Consider the following 22681-nt stretch of genomic DNA (forward strand, 5'->3'; position numbering starts at 1 on the left):
TAATTTATATCCAAATCTAGATATAAATAATATAAATGAATATTCACAAAAATATTCATAACAAAAGTAAAGGTATCTAATGGTTTGATTGAGTCTCACTAGACTTACCCTTTTAAATGCTAAGCTGGCTCTAGCATCCAATCACTATTACATAATATTTTTATTATTAAAAATGTTAAATAATTTTTATATTAAATTAAATTAAATTTATTACTATAACAATATTTTCAAGCCAAAATACCAAGTTATAAAATATGTCCAAACTTGCTTGATCTAATTAGGATTGTCAACGAATAAGATACTTGATAATTTTAAGATACTCTAATCTGAATCCGATTAAAAAAGTATGATACCCGAACCTTACAACTATTCAATAATTTTTTGAGATTTCCTATTCGAACTTGAACCTTTAATACCTTACCCATTACCCGTTTACTACCCAAATTCGTCTAAAAACTCATGGTCATGTAAGAATATATATATATATATATATATATATATATATATATGTCAAAGTAACTAAATCAACTTTTATATACATAAATACATATTTATTAAATTATTTTATCAAATATTGATGTGTGTAATTTTATAAGCATGGAACACTAGAAGTTAGGGTTGTAGGCAATGCAAGAGAGAAAGAGACAATTCAAATTTAGAGAACAGAAATTAAGCTTCTGTTGGTCCCTTTTCCCTCTTTTTGGATATGGTCCATATGGTGCCATGAATAATATGTTTTCCTCTGATAAGAGTTGTAAAGGAGAGGAAAACACCTATATCAAAAACACGTTGTGGTCAGTTATGAAACTGTGAACACTGCTCAATCACATCATTACACGTGTAAACTTACTAATACTTTTGAAAACGTGGTCATCATATATTGGACTGTTCAAACCTTAAACAGATGAGCCAGTCACTTCATCAACCATTATCTACTTGACTTAGAATTTTTTTTTCTTTTTTTTTTCCTTTTTTTTTCTATTTGTCAAACTTGTACGGACGGATATTCGGTTTGGAAACAAAGACTTTGGGTTGTGTTTGTTTGGTTTTATGAGCTAGAGAAAAAGGCAGACATCGGATCTGAAATGGGTTTTTTTGGTTAAATTTTTTTTTTTCGTATGACAGATGATTGTTGAGACAATGATTTCCTGAAGAATTTTTTTTTAAGAAAAAAATTAACATCGATTGTCTTTTTTCGTTTAGCTTTTTATTTTTTATATTTTAATAATTTAATGATCCAAATCTGACAACCAAAACCATGAGGAAGAAGCTCGATACTCGTTTTCCCGCTGTAAGCTTCCTTTCGTTTTCATCTTTTCTATTTTTCCTTTTGGTTTCTGATGAATTCATTTAATTTCTTTGTTTTATCCGATGTTAATTTGTTTTGGGTATTTGATTTTTTATTGTTTCGGTTAAAAATGAAATCTGTGTCTTGTTTAGTTTTTTATTTTTGTTCATTTTTTTGTTGTTTATGCGATTTCATTTTGTAGGAAAATTTTGTGATCTGGGTTATCATTAGTTTGCTATATATTAGTTGATGTTGTTTTCAATATCTAGGGTTGTTAAAATTTTCAGCCGACAATTGTATGGAATTTTCATGGAGTCTGTGGTCGGATTCGTGTCATTCATAGTCTTTTTAGGGAACATTCCTTTTTTGCTGTTTATGGGAACCCTAGGTAGTTTGCTTTATGATTTACTAATGTTTTCGAATGGTTCTTCAAAATTGGTCGTTTTTGTTTTTGGAGCTATTGGTGTTATTTTGCTAATATGTTTTGACTCGTTATTAGGTGATTTGGTACCAAAGTTCATTTAATTGGAATTATGCCAATTAGGTTGGGAACATGTCAGTTGGTTGTATTTTGTTTATGTAATTGGGATTGGATTTTCTTTCTCTAAAGTTAGGAATGAGAAAAACAGAGGCTAAGGGGATTTTTTGCAACATGATTTTTATGGAGCTATGGGGGTTATGTTTTGCAAATATGATTGGAACCATGAATTATACCATTCTAGGCTTTTGTTGGTTTCAAACAAATTAGGTGATTTGGCACCAAAATTTGGCTGATTGGTATTATGGATATTCGGTTGGGAATATGTGAGACGGTTATACTGTGTAATTGGGATCAGGTATTCTTTCTCTATTGTTAGGAATGAGAAAAACAGAGGCTAATTTGGTATTTCTTCTTCTGCTGTTTTTTATCTCTTTCATGCAAGTCCTAATCAGTGTTATGTTTGACTTTTAGACTTATAGGTTAATTACTCTTATATGAATTGGAAGAAGATCATAAATTGTTGATTCTAATCTTTGTTTGTTTCCTGGGTTTTGGGATGTCATTGCTTTTCATCTGTAGCTTTTGTGGACTTGAATCCTCTTTTCTATTCATGAAATAAGGTGTCAGTGGTCTTTGTTTCTCTGCAAACTAAAAATGCTGTCATCTGTCTTCATTCTTAATGCTGATTTCTTAGGTTAGAATGTTTTGGTTCTCTTTAAAAATGAAAATATTCTTCAAAGGAAGTTTGAGATTGTGAGTTATGTGGTTTTCTGAGTATGGTCCAGTTTTGACTTCAACTGTCTAAGCACTCATGTTGAAATGTCAATAGTCAGTTAGGATTTGTTTGTTCTCCTTTGTCTCATTTTATTGGAAGCTGGAACAGAAGAGTTGTTGGATTCCTGATGTATAGCACCAGTAGGCTGACACTACAATAGGTGGAATTTGGGATTTGAATTTTTCAGTTTTTGGTCAGGACTTGTGATTTGATTATCATCACAATCAACTGCTTGTTTTGAATCCATAACTAATCCTTGTGTCAATCTATCATATTCATGTCTGGTTTCAACTTTCAAACATTGGATGATTGCTAATGTTAATGGAAGAATCTGGGCACTTTGGAATGGTGTGGCTCTCTTTATTTGCTAACTCCATCCCTAGATGTACTTGTTTCTCCTTTCATTCTTGTGTTAGTGAATCCTCATTTAGCCTAAAGCATATTTAAGTGGAACCAGACTATCTCCTTTCATTCCTGTGTTAGTAAATTCTCTTTTAGCCTAAAGCATATTTAAGTGGAATCAGACTTTTGCAATTCAGTAGTAATCTTTGGGCACCTTCTATGGCTGATTTCATCGAGTACCTTGTGTTGCTTTCTACTGGGGAATGAACGATCATGTTAAAGCCTTCACTAATATTCACCATAAAAGAATATAATTTATGGAAAGAGAAGGAAATAACTAAAACATTGACTTTGCCATGATATCATAATCCATGTTGTCTACCAAGCTCAATTTTGCATGAAGAGTTTCTCTAATGCAGCTATTGAAATTGCCTTTATTAAAAGAATTGCAGACGATCTCTTGATCAGAAAAGCTTTTGGAATCATTTTTTTTCTTCAAGTTCTATAATAATCACCTCACTTAGCAATACTATGAGCTATAATGTTAAGTGATAGTTGGTAGGCTGCAGAATGTCTTGCTTACTAACGTCTAGCACTTTAGGTGAGTGTTGATCATCCTGTTCCAGTGTGGAGTGGAAACCCTTAGCAATGCTCTATCTACTGGTCTCTCCATTGAGATTGTCATTAGTGGGCTACTTGCATTACATCAATGGTATTACATAGCAACTTACAAGGACCTGTGCATTGATATTCTCACTTAACAGAGTGACAGTAAGGATCGTGAGGTGCCATTGATTCTTTTGTCTTGATATTCCCTTTTCAGTGTTTAACAAACCTTGTCCGGTTTCTTACTGATATTTGGTTGCTGATTTTTTTTTTGCCAGTATCTTAGGCTGCTGATTGACTGCTGTTTTATATTAGGACTCCTGATATTAATGGATAATGTTGATTGCTTATAATTATAATATACAGTTTTATGGATACACACTGAACATATTGTTGCATCTTTCAAGAAGTTTTAGTTCCAAAAGATTATGCATATAAAAGAATGTTAAAGAAGTTTGGTAAATAAAGGAAATTATTTTCTGATGTTTTTCATATGCTGTACGGAGTAAGGATGGGCTGCATTTTCATCCCTGGCTTGTGAGCCATTTTCTTGTTATGATATTCCCTTACTTAAGTTTTTGTTATTCTAATTTTTACAGATGTTTGTTTCACCTGTGATTAGTGATGAATCTTTGAAACATATTTGTTTTTCAGGCTCGTATTAAAAAGATTATGCAAGCTGATGAAGATGTTGGGAAGATTGCTTTAGCAGTGCCTGTTTTAGTTTGTGAGTGGATGTAACTGTCATGATTTTGCTAAAAAAGTCATCCATGCATGTATATTACTTGCTCATGCTTCTTTTTTCTACCACACAGCTAAAGCATTGGAATTGTTTCTGCAAGACCTTTGTGATCGTACGTATGAGATTACCCTTCAGAGAGGAGCAAAGACGATGAGCTCATTGCATCTGTAAGTGAAGAATTAATGTTATTCTTTGTGGCTTGCAATGTATGTTGTCTACTTGAGGACTTGATGTTCCTTCTGAAAATTTATAATTTTGTATACATAATATTTCTTTTTGACAATTAGTTTCAGTTTCTTGATTATGTGGTCTGGGAGAAAAACAGGGTAGGGAGAAAAAAAGAAGAGAGTGTGATAGGGAAAAAAGAGAGCAAGACAAAGTGGAGGGAATAGGCAGAGAGAAAGTAGATTCAATGCCTAAACTTCCAAAGCCTGCATGAAAGTAAAAAGTTTAAGTAGTTATTTGCATTAAACCCTCATTTTCGAAAAATGGCAATTTCCGAACATTATCTAAGATTAAATCCTATAAAAACCCTACTGTTGGTTCGTAATCACTACTTTGTTTACATAACTTTTACTTTACAACTTGTAAGATGATTTTACTAAAAACTTCCTGTTTTAATTTAGTTTACAGGCAAATAACCACTTGGTAACTACATTGGCTGAAGTGCTTTTTTTCTTTCTTTTTCCTTTCTGTTGATATAGAAGTGCTTTAGTAGACCAAGAACTTTTGTTCATTTTTATTTGTTTGTTTGTTTTTTCCCTCTAAAAGTCGTAATTTATGAATAAGAGGAGAATTACTGCAATATCATATGAAAAAAGAAGTAAAAGAAGAAACACATGGAAAACCCCAAACATCAGTATCAGTGCAAACTAATATAAAGTAAACACAAGATGAGAATAGTAAGGTTCCAGCGTGATCAACAGCATCCATTCATGTACTCATACAAGAGCTTTTGGGAGGTTTAGGAGTTAGTGGAGGCATAGATAGCTTCTTAAAATGCTCTCTTCTTTGATTTCAGTGATTGAAAGTACTGTACAGAATTTATTAAGAGATATTATCTTTTCTCTCAAATTTGGTTACTAAAAGATTTTTATTTTATGTTGCCCAGTCCAGAATTCCATCCTTTGGGGTCACAAAAGTATGTGATACGTATCCACTATGAAGATTTTTGCAGTAATAATTCTAGGGGAAAAAATCTTTTTTTTTTTCTTGTTCTAGATCATGCTAAAATTTTCATTTAACAAGTTTTCTGATCAGCATGGTATCATATCATGTTGCTTCCCATCTTGCTCTTTGCTTTCCCTTCGAAATATGTATTTTACTATGTGAGGTGCACTGGTCTAACTAAAGTGTCCAACTAAACTGCAGAAAGCATTGTGTACAGAGCTATAATGTATTTGACTTTCTAAGGGATATTGTCAGCCGGGTTCCTGACTATGGTCATGGCCATTCTGATGCTGGTGCTGACGATCGAACTATTTCCAAAAGAAGGTTAGAGAAAGCCTGCCATATTTCTTGTTTCTCACTTCTTAATTCATAAGATTTACTTATTTGGTGATACTTTTCCATACCATTCTGCCAGAAAAGCTGCTGGAGATGAAGGGAATGACAGTGATGAAGAGTCAAAGAGGAGCAGAATGGTAAGATGGCTTCCACAGTATATATATATACATATATGTACAAGATTATGGAACATAGGATGAGCTTGTGTGCAACTTTAAATAAATGATGCTAATTGTTTTTCTTCAGTGACACAAAGGGTATGCAGTTTAAAAAATAATTGGTGAACTTCAGTGCATTATGCTAGATGCTTTTGCATATAAGGACTTCTGGGTTGGTTCTCTGCAATGCATGTTATTTGAGATGTATGTAAATTTTAAAATGACAGGCCTCGAACATGTATTCAAAAGTCAAAATTGAATCAGTCATTTGTCACTCAAATGTGGACATAACTAGGAGCATGTTAATTATGCGTGTGTGAATTTCTGTACTTAGAGTAACAGGCTTCTCTTACATGTATTCTATGCAGCATGATGTGGGTCATGCGGGGACAAGTGGCAGAGGGAGAGGCCGGGGACGAGGAAGGGGCCGTGGAAGGGGAGCTCGAAATGTGGAAAGAGATTCTCATCGTGAATTAGAACCAGAACCCTGCCAACCTCTTCAGCACAGCAACAAAAGTCTTTCAACCCCTGGAATGGTGATAGATGATGGCTCTGAGTCAAAGGAACTGATGAAAGAGAACACAATTGGTGAAGATGCCAATCAAGCTGTACGGAATTTTGATTTGAATGCTGAGGTAGATGAGAATGTGGATACGAAGGCCTCAGCAGGTGCCTCTGCTGCTGCGGCAACAACAGCAACAGCAACAGCAGCGGCAGCAGCTCAGCCTTCATCAGCAGAGCCTACAACAGAAACTAAACATGAAGAATACCCAGGCTGGTCTCTTTCAGAAATGGACAAGATGGCCATTGATCCTCTTCAACTTGCTCAGCTTGGCAGAAGGTTAGATGAGGATGAAGAAGATTATGATGAGGAAGGGTAAGTAGTTATGGAGCTGGACATCTAGAAAAAGTTAAGTGGTTGAGATCAGATTAGCACCTCAGTACAAAAGTTGAGAAATGGCAAAATAGTCAAGATGACCTTATTGGAGAATGGAAGTACATCCTATGTAGGTCTTAAGGGCTCAAATGCATTTCTCTCTCTCTCTCTCTCTCAGAGTTTATCCTTGCCATTGTTCACTTTCTGTTATACCATTTGCTAACATAAAAAGGTAGCTTCTCACAATGACAAGACACTAGTTTGGGATGTGCTTGTTACTCAATGAGAAAATATTGCGTCCATAGTGTAACAGAATTGCCCTTAGAAAATCTGTGTTAACTATGATCTTTTGCTCTTTTTGTTTTGATTAGCGTATCAACTTTAGTTCATGATTGTCAAATTTAGCAGTATTGATCATTTCTTTAATTGCTTTAACTTCAGTTACTGTGTTAGTATTGTCCGCTTTCTTAGACAGTTCTTTGAACTTGAGCTGTCATTCGCACTTGCCAAGTTAAGCAATGGGAAGATTAACGGTTGCCAGCCATATTGCAGAAAGGAAGAATTTCCTCCCTTGTGTCAGGAACTGAAACTGGTAATCATTGTGTCGTCTGGGTATGTATTAAAAGTGTGGATGCATTGCAGTCTTCTTTTATGCGTGTCAATCGTCACAACCATGCTCCTTGAACATGATTCTTGCCCTTGTATGGTCAGGTTTTATGGCACTACTTACTATCAAATCGCATATGCATTTATAAGTACAAAGTACATATGCACATATAAGTACAAAGTACAGTGCTGTTTAGAACTCTTCATGGTTTAGCAGCTTGGATTAAGAGGGAAGATGGCTTTCTTTGACTGGTTTTGGTGGCCTACAATGTTTGTGGTTGCCCTGAAATGGCTTAAGATTGATAAGTGGCTGAAATGCCCTTCGCATCGTTAACAGTTCCCTGCTGGCTGTGGGAAGGACTCCATTTTTATTACTTTCATACCCAGTAGTTGCAGATAGCCTGTGTAGATGTTTCAAGTTTCTGCTGCGTTTGCAAAGTTGAAATTCCTTGTTCTAACCATACGGGGTTCTTTGTCCTCAAAGGGGATAATATAAATGTTCGATTTAAAAGCAGAAATAAATTCCAAAAATAAAGAGCAACACTAGTTTGCAAGCTGCTTATCAATTTTAAAAGCCAAAGCCTTGACCGTAACCTTAAATTGATAAGGAGATATCAGAACCTTAAACGCATCACTAACTTATATATTGATATATGAGGTGATATGACATGTCCTCCATTACAGCACCATCCGTGCAAAAGTTCATGGCCCTTGGGCTAAAACAAGGACTCCCTTTCTCCTCAGCTCAACATGCCCTCTTTAACTCTGCTGAAAATTCCCTTTATATCAGCACCTTGATTTGCAATTTCATGCAAATCATATCTTTGGGGAGTTTCAAAGGCCTCTTAACTTATATTTGATGAATAAACATAATCCATGGCACTATTAAATTGCAAAGAGAAGCTATTTGTAAAGCAATATTGCATTGACAAAAGCACAGCACTTCAGGAGGTTAACACATAGACGGGAGACATAACATTCTTGTAAAGACAGGTTTTCCAGCAGCAGCAGTAAGATCAGTACATGATGCAAGGTTCCAACCATTTTTTCATAATATAGGATAATATTAGGTTCAACCTCTAACAATATACAGCAACATTAGCTTCAAGAGTGATCTGGCTCCATGCGATTCAGATGGAAAGTCCCTTCACTCTTATGGTGTACCTCCACCTTGAACTTCTCTTCCTTGTCTCCTCTCTTGACCTTGAGAAGCATGTCGAGTTTGGCAAAGTCTTCTAGCACCTGTTGCAAGTTCAAACAATTGCAACTCAAATGAAAAAGAGATCATTTTTGCTTTTACTAATCCCATCTTGCTGCAAGCATAGCGATTCAAATTGTTCTTGAACCATACGTCAAGATGAATTCAGTTCCTAGTCCAATGAAATCTTAAACACCTTGATAGGTGAATAAAACTTTCAAGGCAGAATCTAAAGTTTTGCTGTACAAAAAGGAGACAAACAGAAGCTGGAGTTGAGGAGATGGAGAATGAAGTGACAAACTGAAGGCTATTCTTAACAAACCTTGCAGAAAGTAAAAGCATCGAGAATGAAGATAAGATGGAGATGGTTATACAACATGGTATGACACATTTTCAATTAAACATCCGAGTAATAAGCATACAAATACATAAAAGAAGGGATAAATTAAGTAGAGATGAGCAGTCTAAACAATGCCTGTCAAACCCATTTCCCAGTGATGAATAGTATAGAGAACGGAGTGATCTTAGTTCCATAAGATACTCAGACACCACATTAAACAGGATGCAGTTCAATACAAACAAGGCACACATGTACTCACTTAACAATTATAACAAAACATTTGAACATGGAAAAGATGTGAGAAAATAGGAGAAGCTTTATACTGCTTACCTCAGCCTTGGCATGAACTATTTCTTTAAGTTCATAAGGCACCAGGGAATTGGATCTCTGCTGGATGGTCTTGACAGCATGATTCGCAGCATCTTGAACTACAGGATCATGTGTCGGCAAGGCTTGCAATCCAGGGCCATGCACGTCTGATTTAACAGCAAAACATTGACATAAGTTTGATATGAAACAAAATATACAAAAAAAAAACCAAAAACCCCTTCATTCTCTCACAAAATTGTTAGATCAGTATGAATGAACCACCTTTCTTGACACCGAGATCAGAAGCAGTAAAAGATGGGGAAACATCAGCATCACCAGCATGCTTAAACTCCTGCAATTCCTTAAAATTCATCCAAGGCTTGACCCACACTTTGGCCTCATAAAGCTTCTTCTTGCCGGCATCAATAGCTTCCACCGTCAAATGATGGAGTGTCCCAGCCACCACTTGCTCGGTTGCCTTCACCACCCTCACAAACTCCACCATCGCGTTCTCTTTCTTGTTGTGCTCATCGACGGCGAAGCGAGCGAGGTTTTCGAGCTCGGCGCTGTTCTGGGAACCATGGGAAGGGTGGACTCCGCCCAAAGTGGTGGCCATTGGTTCAGAGCAGAGGATTGATTCAGCAGAAAACTTGTCAAAGAAGAGAAATTGGATTGCTACGGAGAAGAAGGAGAAGAGTAGGCAATTGGGTTTTCGCATTTGGGTTTATGTAGGAATCGATTCGGCTAAATCTGAAACAATTTGTGTAGTCATTTGGACCAAATGATCAGAGTCCTGGCCTTTCCGCTTTTGCTTAGAGGATGGGGGAAGAATGAAGCACAAGCCTTTGACACGTGAGTAGCACGTGTCAGCTGAATAAAATACCTTCGCTTAATATGCAAGCAAATTGCTTAATGTGGCCCACCCATACATCACATTGCCATGGAATTTTTGTGCATAGACGTGAGAGTTTGGAGTTGAAAAAGAATGCACCCGGTCGGTTTGATCGGTTGGATATCAAATTTTAAGGTTAAATATTTTTATTTTTTTTAAGTTTTAATCATAATTATATATTATATTTGAAATGGATAGTACATTTCAAACCTATAAACCACATTAACAGACAAACATAAAATATACATAAACCTATATATATATATATATAATTAATGACATAACTTATATATTATAACGTTTTATATCAAAGTTTGTATAAATAATAATTAATTATAAATAATATATTATAAAATTTAAAGTGATAACTAATAAAATTATTAAATATAATCATATAAATAAAATTTATTATAATTTATAATAATACTTATGTATAAATTAAATATATGTATATATAATATAATTATACATTTATATATATTTATAATATTTTATGTTACGAAACATTACTAAAGTGTAATAATTATAACATATTAATATGCAAGATATACACTATCATATATTATAATATTAACATATAACTTATATCATTTAAAATATATAATTTATAATTTCATATTAATACAGATTTATAAATAAAAATATATATATAACTAAAATTAAATTATTATGATTATGATTTGTATACGTACCTATAATATCATAATATATTTTAAATATATTATTAATTAAATTTACGATCAATTCTTCTTAATATATAAAAAAATATTATATATATTACTATATATATAAATATATAAAAAATTAGTTTGATTTTTTGAGTTGATTGATCCAAAAATTTTAAACCGAGAACCAACCAAAAAACCAATTAGACTAAATATTTTAAACCAATTAGACTAAATATTTTAAACCAATTGATCCAATAAATCTATTAGACCGAATCATTTTACCCAAATTGCATTTGATTTGATGGATAATTGATCTGAATTGATTTTACTCACCCCTATATGCAAGAGAAACATCATAGTTACAGAGTATAATTTTATATCATACTAACAAGTTTTGAATTCTTATACAATATTCATTGAGTAAACATAATACAACACAGACTCCTTTAAAGGAGGAAAAAGAGAAAAAGAAAATAGTTTTATGGAGGACAATGATCAGCAGTTAAAGACCCAGCAGTCCAAAGATGGGGAAGACATGAATACAAGTTCCACTGCAAACACAGGCTCAGAGTGCTTCAAAAACAAATACTAAAAAGCTTGGCATCAAATACAGCACTTTGAGCTACTTACAAGCCAGGGATGAGAAAAAAAAAACATGAGTTTATGAAATATGCTCATGTAACATCATCCTTCCATCCACAGATAGAGCAGTAAAAAGGGCTTCTCCAACAATTCCGGAGGAAAAACAGGACGAGATGTCTTCTCCATCAAAAAGCTGGGCAATGAAAACATAATCAAAATACTAGCAACATTAGGATGACATCGTGTATCTTTCTTCAGACTTTCAGTTATTCCTTATCGCAAACGCTATTTCTGGACTTGGAAAATTTTGAAAAATAGTGTCATTTGTCATTGGTTTTGAGTTTGTCTTTGATCCTGGCTGAAGCCTCACCTGTTATGTTGATTCAAACAATACAATCAAATCTCAACATTCGGCACAGCAAAAAACAGAACTTCATGGAAAGAAAACATAATCAAAGCTCTCTCTGCTATTCCCACAAACATTAAATCTACGCCTCTATTATCTAGCATTGGCAAATAATGACCTTTTCCTATCTGATGATAACTTCAGAAGAAGATTGATTGTAGCAGAAGTTGAAAGAAGCTCTACAAATTACCAAGAAGTTATTCATAGGACAAACCTCATATCGTTCAAGCAAGGATGCAAACAATCTTGCAATTCCTTGAATGACAAACTTCTGGCAAACGCAGGCACGTGTACCAGAACCGAAGGGAAGAAAAGCTGGATTCTTATTTGGATCATTCAAAACAAATGAACTCTGTCCTTGGTCCAATAGTTCAACAGGTCCTGAGCCAAAGAAAACAATTAGAAGAGACTAATATGACATCATAATCATCATACATTTCCCAGCTCAGTACTCTATGGACTGAATGGTGAGACACAACTGAATGCACACTATATCCAAAGAAGGTTAAAACCCACATCCAGAAGCAAAACACCCACATGATCGTGACGCATAGAGTATCCATTGGCAAGAGGTACAATCAACTCAACTAAGCTACATGGACAACAAGAAGTCACTTGCAATTGTGCAAAAGGCGTATTAATATGCTAAAGTGCATAGCACAAAACGCTAAGTGCATGACGCAGAAAAATAAAAATGACAATGTCACATAGCTTAGTGCTGAATTGGTAAGTAAAAAGTAGCACAACTCTGAATTAATAGAGAGTTGGAAAGGTAGAGAGTAGAACCTGCAACGGATATATCCTTGTTCAGTGAACCGGATGTCTTTTCAGTAGTTGACAGAAAACGATATGGATTAAATTTAGCAGCATCATTACCCCAACTAGAATCATCCATCTGCACCAACTGTACAGGTACAACAAGTATTGCTCCAGCCGGTATAATTACTCCAGACTTGAGCCTCAAATCTTCAAAACATAAAGAGAGGGAAAATTTAGTATCAGTAAACATAAAAGCAGTATCATAATTAGTAATTACAATCACAACCAGTATCAAAAGCACAGTATCCAAATCATGCAACAAAAACTTATATAGAACTCAGGCTCAAAGCCTCAAAAGCATAATTCAATTCGATATAAGATATATAAACACTTTCAATTTTATAAAAAGAAAGTCAAATGCCACATGCCATTTTTAAAAATATAAACTAGGTCAAGTAGGCCATGTAAAATCTAAATAAGAAACAATAGAAAATAGGAGTGTATGCGTGTCAAACTTATTGATGAGCTACTTGGGCTTTTTGCTGTCAAGTCAAGCTCAGGGTTGAATAGCTCAAGTTGTCAAGCAAGCCAAGTTCAAGTTTATCAATAAATGACTTGAGTAGCTCACATGCCTACTCAAACTTTTGACTCTTTTTTTTCTCTTTAAATGTGTTTTATGCATTAGATGCATTTATATACACCAAAAAAGACGTAAAACTCGAGCTTGATATAAGCTTGATAATAGTCAAGCCCAATCTAATAGAGTTCAAATACCTTGATCACTTTTCCTAATTGAGCTCAAACTTGAAACTGAAGCTTGGTTGAGCTCAAGCCAAGCTTCACGCCTCAAGCCCTGTAATCAAGTCAAGCTTGAGCATTTTACTATGTCAACTTGACTCGATTACACCTGATACTAGAAAGGTGATTAGTAAGAGCTGTAAAAAACTTTAATAACCAATATAACAAAATAACTTGCTTCCATATTTATAAAAACATAAAACCACAATGCACATTCATATCCCCAAATTTCAAAGATACAGGCTAAAGCAGTAATCCCTTCCCGAATTTAAGAATGACAACTTGCATGATACAGCTTATATTTTACAGATTCTGAGCAATTATTTTCCAACAAGATCCTCTGTTTACGGTAGGAAAAGAAAAGAACAAAATTTTGTGATCACTTGAGTCCACACAGATAAAAACACTTAAAAATAAATGACAATTTTTAAAGTAAAACCACATAAACATAATTCTAGTAGATTGTTTAAAACAAAATTGATGCAGGAGGATTACAAGTATTGAAACCTTAAATCCTGGGAAAGCTAATTCACTATACCATCTAAGATGATACAGCAGTAGTAGAAGAAGAATGGACAGAAAAATGCCAAATAATGGCTGAATGATTATTGAAAATAAAGACCTCATGACGCTTAAAAAGTCTGATGAAAGATGTATTATAGTACAAGCACTATATATAGCTTGAAATATCTTTCATAACTAACAAGCAATTCAGATGCTAAAAAAATGTCACAAAATTAACATGGATTCCAGACACTGAACACTACAAATATGTATATAAATTTGAGGTTTTGATGTAAAATCCAGAATAGTTAGGTATTGAAAATACTTATTGCAAGTTCCATACCCATCTCCAAGGTAATTTTCAAATACTGATCAAGGAAGATTAGAAAAAGTATATCTAAATGATTGCTAATTTTAACCTCCAAAAAAGCAATGCATACCATGTTTTAGAGAACATCTCTGTAGCAAAGGCCCAGCTGGCATAAGACGAGCAGATTCATAGACAGTTGCCAACAATAAAGGCATCTTCTCTACATTAGGTTGATCTATCTCCCCTGAACCTTTCTGTGCCATAATTATCTCTGAGTAAATCTGCAGAAGTTCAATTTCAAAGACACAAATCAGTTGCAATCTGTGGCCTTCAACTTCAAAATTTAGTCCATAAACAAATCAGAAAAAAATTATGTTAGTTGACTTTTCTTTTCAACTAATAAATAGTAAGGAAAAGAAACATACGAGTGATCAGTTCAGCACAAATCTGTTAGGTATCTTAGGGATTAAAAATCCTAAAACCTAATCCTAACCCAATTAGGACTCTTAGTGCACAACAACTTTGCTCCAGAAAAGTTGAATTTACTAAAACTACTATTTGCACTGGAACCCAAAAAATGATATCTTAAGAGTCACAGAGTATGCTATCTTAAGAGAACTTTAATATTGCACACACAAGCAACTTGAACAAGTAAGAGATTTCTCCTCTATCAAAAAATAACCTAGCACTAGATTGACATAAAATTCTAACACAAAATTCTATCCTGCTTCATACCATACTCCAGAAAACGATTCTGCCAGGGCATACTGTCTAAATAGAACCGTAACATATTGCATTTGTCATGCAACTTAAATTTTTCCTTCATTCACTATTCCAGAAATAACTTTCCTATGCTAACCAAAGACTACCACCTTTATCCCCCACAATCCATACCATATTCCTACCCAATCCTAACATCTGACAGCACCTTTGTCCTTTGTCCTTTCTCCTCTCTATCTACCTTGTTAGCAAACTAGCTGGTAAACTTGCATTAATTTAAACCCACACCTAACCAACCCCAAAAATGTTGCATCCATAACTACAAACCAAATCTTCAAGTACATCTTTATCCACAAAAAATTGTGCAAAACTGACCCATTCTATAAACAGAACTTGTGCACACAGGACAATCCTGATAGACATTCTAGCGCAGAGGTCATTAAGGACTACAAAGCAAATGTATTCACAATCGAATAGCAGCACTTTCATAAATAATCAATAATATTGGCAAGTCAATCATTTCTATTGATGAAGCATGAAATATAAAATCAATTAAAGTACTTTCACATGATATAATCAATTAAAGTAATATAAACAACATGACAACTACAATAACAACAACAATTAAGGAACTAATTAAAACATTAATGCAGTAAACGGTGCAGTGACTTTACAGAAACCTATATGGTAAAGATAATTACTTGAAAAGGAAGGCATCATGCAACAAACATGAAACAGAAAAGAAAGAAAGAACAATGACCCTTGTAATGATGAAGTCTATTTCAGACACCAATTGTATAGAAGAACACAGAGTTTCACAAATACTTAGCAAAATATTCAAGAATGAGTCATTCAAACTACTAGCTCTGTCCACAGGTCTGAGACCTTTTAACATCAGTTCTTTTATGGTGTAATTCTGTGAGCAGAGAAGTAAATAGATAAGGCGGAATATAAAGAAAAAGGAATAGAGGATGCCTACCTTATGCTGTGTTTCTGGATGAGTAACAAGCCTCACCAACATATTGCTGATCAAACCTGCTGTTGTTAAGCATCCATGAAACATCATACCCATAATATTGCCACAAGGTTCTTCTCTTGCCTTAAGATGGCAATTAAGCTCTTCCAGGGAAAAGAAATCTTGCAAAAAGATGCCAGAATAGGATTTTGAACCAACTGTGGCCTCCATTCCAGCATTTGCAGTTTCATTATCAGAGACTGGATCCATGCCATGGTATAGCTTGTAATTTTTACTGCACTGTTGAACAAGATCTTGAGTTAGGCATTTCAACTTTGTACATATTCGTTGATACCTCCAAAATCCTCGTTCCCAAAAGGGAGTAACACTATATGAGGCCCAAAAGCAAGCATCCTTAGCAATCCTCATCAAGAGCTCCTCATAAATAGTTGCCTTAGACCAAGCCAAGAATGTGTCACCAAAGAGCATAGCTCCAAGCAAAGTGAAGGCCATATGCTGAGAAACCATCTTACAATCAATACTTCCTTTGCCCATGATGTGGTGTAATTTTTCCATGATACAATCCACAGCCTTGGTAGGGATCACATTTGCTCTCTCAATCAATCTTCCATTCAATTCAGATGCCAATGACTCTCTTCTCTTTTCCACCTTCAGATCATGCAAAGAAAAAGAATCCTTAAATTAGAGGGGTGGGGAATAAAAAAAGGGGAGAGGTGTTCAATCATGTTATCAAAGGAAAAATGAAAAAAGAGAGAAGATATACGATCATTTTCTTATATGTTATTTCTTTTAAATAACCTTTTTGTTGGAATAATTTGAAGATCAAACAAAACATATCATCCATATGGTGGTTGCAGACACCAGATTATCAAAGCTTCATCAAACAGCACATGCCTACTCATGTATTAAAAAAATCTTTTATCCAGCCTCAACGTCAGCAAGCAAAGAATTAGAGAGATTGTATCACTTCAATTTAATCCCAAAGTTAATTTTTGTTAAAAAAAAAAGGATTTAACAGACACTTAATTACAAAAGTTTAGGAGCAATTAGAAAGGAAAACCTTAAATGGCAGTATAAGTAAATCAGGAAAATGCACAAGAGAAACCATATGAACAGGATTGCTCCCTCCCTCTCTCCCTTAAAGAGCAGCTACTAAATTACAGAAATATTAATTAATGAAGACAACAGTCATAGGCAAGCTATTGAAACAGAACAGGGTACTCAAGATATATAGTTAATTGATACTTTGAAGGTTTTAAAGAAAAACAGGCCCTGTATAGCACACTAAGAAGGGGTACGATATCAACCATAGACCTCTGCAATCATAGAATGTCTAATGAAAGTTTTTTTCTCTCCTCACACAATCCTTAATTTGCAAGAATAATGAGCTCGAACCACAGAATCCTTGCTATGCAAGAGTAATGTGCTATAGGCATCATTCAAAGCATATTCTACTATCATTTTATTTTCCTATAGCTCCTTCCTTAATCTACCTGAAAAGTTTTTTCTTATTCCCTTCAGTTAGCCACCAAAATCACAATTGTATCCCATAGCTATTTCCCTCCTAAAAGAAAAATCTCTACCATTCCAAAACTGTGCTTCATCACCATCATAAGTAAAGCAACAGATTCTAAGGTCCCAATCAACTTTGATCCCTCCATTGACTTAACCATAGGCGAGAAGACAACTGGTTTTGTCATATTGTATGCTTAAAGATGATGAAGATGCTAATTTTAGCATCCACAGATTTGTTCATACAATGGCTTCATTATGCATCCATAAGTCATTAACAACAGAAAGAATAAGTAATGCTCTCTCTGATCGTTGCCTTTACTACTCTTTTCTCCATGCATCTGTTTACAAAGGCAAATAATATTTTTGACAGTTTAAATATTAAAATTTAATTTTTTTTTTATTAACACAATGCCTGATTCACTTTTATATACAACGATTATGTTTGAATGCACATCACAATCTAGTTATTTCTTAGTTTTCATTGAATATGATTTTCCCTTCTACCATTTGCTTGCGATTTTTTGACCTTTGAGGTAACAAAAAGAAATCAGTTAAAAACCAAGAGCAAAAGCAGCATTCAAAAATAGTCCAAGCAAAGCTAATATTGTTTGTAAACATGGTTCCTTGAACAGAAACACCTGTCCTATTGATTTGGATAAGCTCTGATCATTCCTGACCAGTAATCTACTCTATCCGCAATTTAAAAACAACAATAACAGCAAAATAAACTTGTAGCGTAAGTACCTTATCAAAAGAAGAAGCAAAGAGGGTGGATCGTCCAAAGGCCAAACGGAAAGCCTTTCCGGTCAACGGCAGTTTATCCTTAGCCTTCAACAGCATCTCTTTGATAAGTTCTGGCTCTTTTATTGAAACCAAAAGCTGTGTAGGGCCCAACCATAACTTCACAACTGATCCATAGTCCCCATGAGAATCTGACAAGAGCTCTGGAAAAGAAAAATAAAATTTGCAGTTCAAAAAAAAAAATTTTGACAATCCAAGAAGGACCCAGATTCCAAAATTTAATTCTTAATTCGTTCTAGTAACAGCTACGAAAATCTAATTGACAAACAAAGAAAATCCCAGAGTCTAAAATCCAATTACTGATCATTAAAGAAAAGCAAAAGCTTTACTGATGAGAAAAAATAAATATGATTTTGGCAAACCAAGAAAACCCCATATTCTAAAAATCCAATTACTCATCAGTTTGGATTAAAAAATTATGCAAAGTTGAAAGAAAAGAAGAAGTAGTAGTTTTTTACCTGTGAGACTTTGTTTGGAGACAGTATTGAAATGGCCATAAAAGGAAGGACAAGGAGGGCCAGGAATTTTGCGAGCCTGAGTCCATAACTTGAAGAGCTGAAAAAGCTTGTTAGTAAGGAGACAAGTGATGGTTATAAGAGAAATCCAAAGAAAAGCATTGATTTCCCAAACAGCATAGTCTCTAAGGAAACGAGAAGTGTCCAGGGAATAATCACAAGAGCCAGAATTCCATGCTCGCACAAAGAAGGAAAGGAAAGGGTTGGAAGTAGCAGTAGTGGTAGCGGTACATGACTTCATTTTCTTTTGGTTACAACTGTTTTGTCATTAGGAGAAAACTTTGGCTTTTGATGGGATTTTGGAAGGGAATGGGATGTGGTGCCCTGCTGCTTCAGCTTCTGTGAAAATTTGAGGTTCGGTTTTGGTCGTTTTTTGACTTTGGTGGAGCGTGTTTGATTGATGATAAAATATGGCAAAGCATGTGCCACTTGAGGAGACGTGGGATCCAACAACATCTAGCCTTTCGGTTCTACTCATTAAAAGCAAACTATATTTGGAGGTAAACATCATTTGCACGAAATATATGTTTCTCTGAAAAAAAAACGAAAATTTAGTTATTGTTAAGTGTCACGGATCTCCTATTCTGCGTTTTAGTAAAATATAAAATAAATTTTTATTTATAAATAATTTTTTTATTTAATAAAATTTTTATTTAGATCGAAAATCTAAATTTATGATAAGCGATATTTTAATTTATATTACCTTTTCACTTACGTGAAATTTTTTATTGAAATATCAATATCAAAATAAGTTTGAACTAAGACAATATTAAGATCGAAATAGTATTAATATGAGAGATGAGCCTCAATCAAAGTAATATTCGGATCGGGATAATATCAATATAAGAAATGAAATAAATTTTAAATTTATAAATAAAAATTTTATTTCACATAATAAATATTTTTTTTGAGTTGAAAGTATTTTTTTTGTTATTTTGATTTTTTTTTAAATGATTTCATCTAGAAACATCCTATAAGGAAAAGATGAATAAAAAAAAGACAGGAGGAATATTATTTCACCTATATTTTTAATTATATAAAAATGTCTAATTAAAATAAAATTTGATTGTGAAGTGTAAAAATAGAAGAAGAAAAAAAAGATATTTTGTTAAAGATTTTTATACTTAAATGTTTGACAAGTACACCTTTATTATTTTATATATGCTTAAATTCTAAAAAGACGGCCCAAGCGTCCGCCTAACGTGCACAAGGCAAGCCATATTCAGCCATGGCTAATAAAGCTGTCGGGTCGAAGCAGGTGATGGAACCGCCCTAACAAGGTTGAATTCTGCTATGGCATTTATTGACCCAATCCCTAACCTACTGCTAACTTTAATATCCTCATCACCAGATACCTCCTGCTGCCACACTTCAAATAATTTAACAAGGAAAGTAGTGGTCTATAGGCTTGCCATGCCTGCTTCTGTCCCTCTCTCCAATCCACTTGCATACCAGGCTTGACTATGGAGGCGGCCTTGATATGGACAGCTATCAAATTTTGTACTGATGTAATAATAACAAAAACAGCATTTAATTACTAGAAATGGGGGTCGAAATCTTGTATGTACAAGTCTTGTTCGTACATGTTCCTCGTAGAGCCCATTTCATAGCTCATCTACTGGGATACCTTTGCTCGTGTTGAGATATCCGTCCGGACATTTTCAATAATAATAATTAAAAATTAAAAAAATTTAAATAATTATAATTATTAAAGAGTTATATTTATTTAAATAATAAAAGTTTATACATCCATAATTTTTTTACATTATAAATAAGGTGGATAAAACTTTAAGAAAAGACATTTGTATTTATCTTAAAATAATTTCTTTGTTTTACCATTTTGTGATCTAACAATATCTTGTAGCTTTTACTAATTTTTGTTTGATTTTGGATTCCTCCTAGGCTCCTGTCCCCATGGCCCTTTGCTATTTAGTAAGATGACAAAAGAAAGAGGTCCCCATACGAGAATAAGAAAAAGAACCTGAAGTAGATAAAGATGGCACTGAAAATGATGACCTAATTTATGTATCTTTTTGTGTTCCTTTTAGATTTGTCTACACTAGTGTTAGAAAAAATGATTTAGGGTTACTCGCAAATCAATTTAGTTGGGTGATTAATTTTAAATATGTATTGATTCAATCTCTACACGAATGATTTATGATTTAAATTCTTTCTAATAAACGTTAGCAAAAATTGATCGAATGTCATTAATGTTAAACTTATTTGCTTTGGATCATAAAATGAGATTGCATATTGATATTTAGATCCATCTAAGAATATATTGCCCACCTTCTTAAACTAGTTTATCTTTAATCAATTTTACCTTTTATTTTACTTGTTAATTTCCTTTTGGTTTTAATGTGTTTTTCATGGTTATTTACTATATAGTATTTCTTTCAAGAAATAATTAATGGCCCCAATGATGCACATGTGACAGTTGTTGACTAGTGAATCACAGGTTTTTATAAAGGCCACAAGTAAAGATATGCTTCAAATCATGGAACTTCTTAAGGTTGTGTAGCAAATAAGTTTGGGTAATAAATTTTTATAAAAAATAAAAGGAAATGTTGACTTGTGTCTATGGAGGTAATATTTATCGAAAAAAGTTATATTTAATGCATTTTTTATCTTGAATTTAGAAAGAATTATGTATTAAATAGAAAATTATTTTTTAAAATAATATTTTAACTAACTTTACCAAATGTTTATAAACACCCAACCCATACAATGAATTTGGTGGCAACTTGCAAGTTCAAAAGGTGAAAGGACCCTGACAATTGCCTCATCCCAAGAGCAAAGGGCTTTTAAATGTATTAGGGATAGGACGTGAAAAAGGGGCTTAAGGAAAAGTTGTTTGTCAGAAAGAGATCCTCATGGAAGGTGTGGCACGACCTATTCAAACACATGCACGTCTCACGAGTTTACCTTTTTAATTTAAAAATATATTTATAAGATAAAAAAATTCTTACTTATCAAGCTATGATTTATTTAATTTTTTACTGATGTGAATTTTATAATTTTTTTTTCTCAATTGTACAATTTTTTTAATTATATAACTTTTTTACTTATAAAAAATATCTATCTCGACCTTTATCAATAAAAAGTTGAATAAGTTTTTATAGAGATAGTAATGGATACTTTTTAATTGAGTATTTATTTATGAGTATCTAATTCGATTATTTAGGTTTGAATATCTTATATTCAGATTTAAGATGGATATAACCGTATTTATAAATAAATATGTATAAAATATATTATATGCTTTTAAAAGGGACTAAACATTAACTATGCTCTTAGACAACCAATAGTCTTGTCAATTTAATCAAATCTATTTTTTAATAGATGAAAAGGAATTATATTTATTTTTTTTCACTTAATTAAAGATTTTTTTTTCTCTAACTCTAAATAGGTATTTAACGAGTAGTTTTAAAATAATAGGATACAGGTTCAGGTAATATTTTTAAATTTTATTCGCATAATTATAGGGTTTGGGTATCTTATAATTATAGAGTTCTTATTATAATATTTAAAAAATAATGGATATTTTACCTATTGACTTCGTATGTTTTTCATGATAACAAACACATTCTTCATTTTTTTATGTCTAACTATATAACGTAAGTGTGCAAGACAAAGTTTAAATTATTTAACAGAGTTGTTTGAAAGCAAGTCAAGAAGCTTGCTCAATTATAAGATAAGTTAATCAGTTAAGACAAGCAAAGAGGAACGAACTTAGTGAAGACAGAATGTTGTTAACTAATTAACATGAAGCTTTAATCGATTAATGCAAAACTAAATGCTATACAAATGCAAGATAGAAAAGCCTTGGTCAGTTAACGTAAGGTTTAACTAATTAAAAGGGTGTTGGAAGTAAGACAAAAGCTCGCTAATCGATTAACCAAAAGGGTTAATTGATTAAAGTTCAAACTTGGAGTACCTAAAAGCGCTAAAATTCAAATTTAAAGTGAAATTTATCGTTAAACAACATCAAATGAGGAGATCCAAAT

At 33.5% G+C, this 22681-nt stretch overlaps 3 protein-coding genes across 4 annotated transcripts; 1 reads left to right on the plus strand and 2 right to left on the minus strand.

Moving 5' to 3' along the window:
• The first annotated feature begins 957 nt into the window (after nucleotides 1–957).
• NF-YC11 (nuclear factor Y, subunit C11) lies at nucleotides 958–7175 on the plus strand. Of its 2 annotated transcripts, none has more exons than XM_007010709.3 (6): nucleotides 958–1291; nucleotides 4147–4219; nucleotides 4308–4401; nucleotides 5606–5728; nucleotides 5820–5877; nucleotides 6267–7175. In XM_007010709.3, exons 1-6 carry the CDS (start codon nucleotides 1259–1261, stop codon nucleotides 6777–6779), a joined length of 894 nt encoding a protein of 297 aa, XP_007010771.3. In that variant the 5' UTR covers nucleotides 958–1258; the 3' UTR covers nucleotides 6780–7175. The 2 variants fall into 2 exon arrangements, with proteins under 2 accessions (XP_007010771.3, XP_088658760.1); XM_088802634.1 differs by lacking the exon at nucleotides 958–1291 and adding an exon at nucleotides 3653–3671.
• Nucleotides 7176–8285: 1110 nt separating this feature from the next.
• CYSB (cystatin B) lies at nucleotides 8286–10084 on the minus strand. The gene is made up of 3 exons (XM_007010712.3): nucleotides 9511–10084; nucleotides 9250–9395; nucleotides 8286–8623 (listed from the first exon to the last, which is right to left on the minus strand). The coding sequence occupies exons 1-3, from the start codon at nucleotides 9944–9946 to the stop codon at nucleotides 8486–8488; spliced, it is 720 nt and encodes a 239-aa protein (XP_007010774.1). The 5' UTR covers nucleotides 9947–10084; the 3' UTR covers nucleotides 8286–8485.
• A 1057-nt stretch (nucleotides 10085–11141) lies between these two features.
• On the minus strand, nucleotides 11142–19065 carry LOC18587060 (uncharacterized). The gene is made up of 7 exons (XM_018129497.2): nucleotides 18618–19065; nucleotides 18103–18302; nucleotides 15847–16491; nucleotides 14278–14428; nucleotides 12563–12742; nucleotides 11991–12157; nucleotides 11142–11740 (listed from the first exon to the last, which is right to left on the minus strand). The coding sequence occupies exons 1-7, from the start codon at nucleotides 18913–18915 to the stop codon at nucleotides 11633–11635; spliced, it is 1749 nt and encodes a 582-aa protein (XP_017984986.2). The 5' UTR covers nucleotides 18916–19065; the 3' UTR covers nucleotides 11142–11632.
• Nucleotides 19066–22681: the final 3616 nt, after the last annotated feature.

This window comes from Theobroma cacao, chromosome 10, assembly GCF_053813885.1.
Source record: "Theobroma cacao isolate CCN51 chromosome 10, ASM5381388v1, whole genome shotgun sequence".
Lineage (NCBI taxonomy): Eukaryota > Viridiplantae > Streptophyta > Magnoliopsida > Malvales > Malvaceae > Theobroma > Theobroma cacao.

Coding starts and splice junctions, on each gene's coding strand:
- NF-YC11 (XM_007010709.3), top strand. CDS start 1,259: ATGAGGAAGAAGCTCGATACTCGTTTTCCCGCT. Junction 4,402..5,605: donor ACGATGAGCTCATTGCATCT/GTAAGTGAAGAA, acceptor ACTAAACTGCAG/AAAGCATTGTGTACAGAGCT. Junction 5,878..6,266: donor AGTCAAAGAGGAGCAGAATG/GTAAGATGGCTT, acceptor TATTCTATGCAG/CATGATGTGGGTCATGCGGG.
- CYSB (XM_007010712.3), bottom strand. CDS start 9,946: ATGCGAAAACCCAATTGCCTACTCTTCTCCTTCTTCTCCGTAGCAATC. Junction 9,396..9,510: donor TGATCTCGGTGTCAAGAAAG/GTGGTTCATTCA, acceptor CTGTTAAATCAG/ACGTGCATGGCCCTGGATTG. Junction 8,624..9,249: donor TAGTTCATGCCAAGGCTGAG/GTAAGCAGTATA, acceptor AACTTGCAACAG/GTGCTAGAAGACTTTGCCAA.
- LOC18587060 (XM_018129497.2), bottom strand. CDS start 18,915: ATGAAGTCATGTACCGCTACCACTACTGCTACTTCCAACCCTTTCCTT. Junction 12,743..14,277: donor GAGATGTTCTCTAAAACATG/GTATGCATTGCT, acceptor TATGTTTTGAAG/ATTTGAGGCTCAAGTCTGGA. Junction 12,158..12,562: donor CAAGGATATATCCGTTGCAG/GTTCTACTCTCT, acceptor TCTTTGGCTCAG/GACCTGTTGAACTATTGGAC.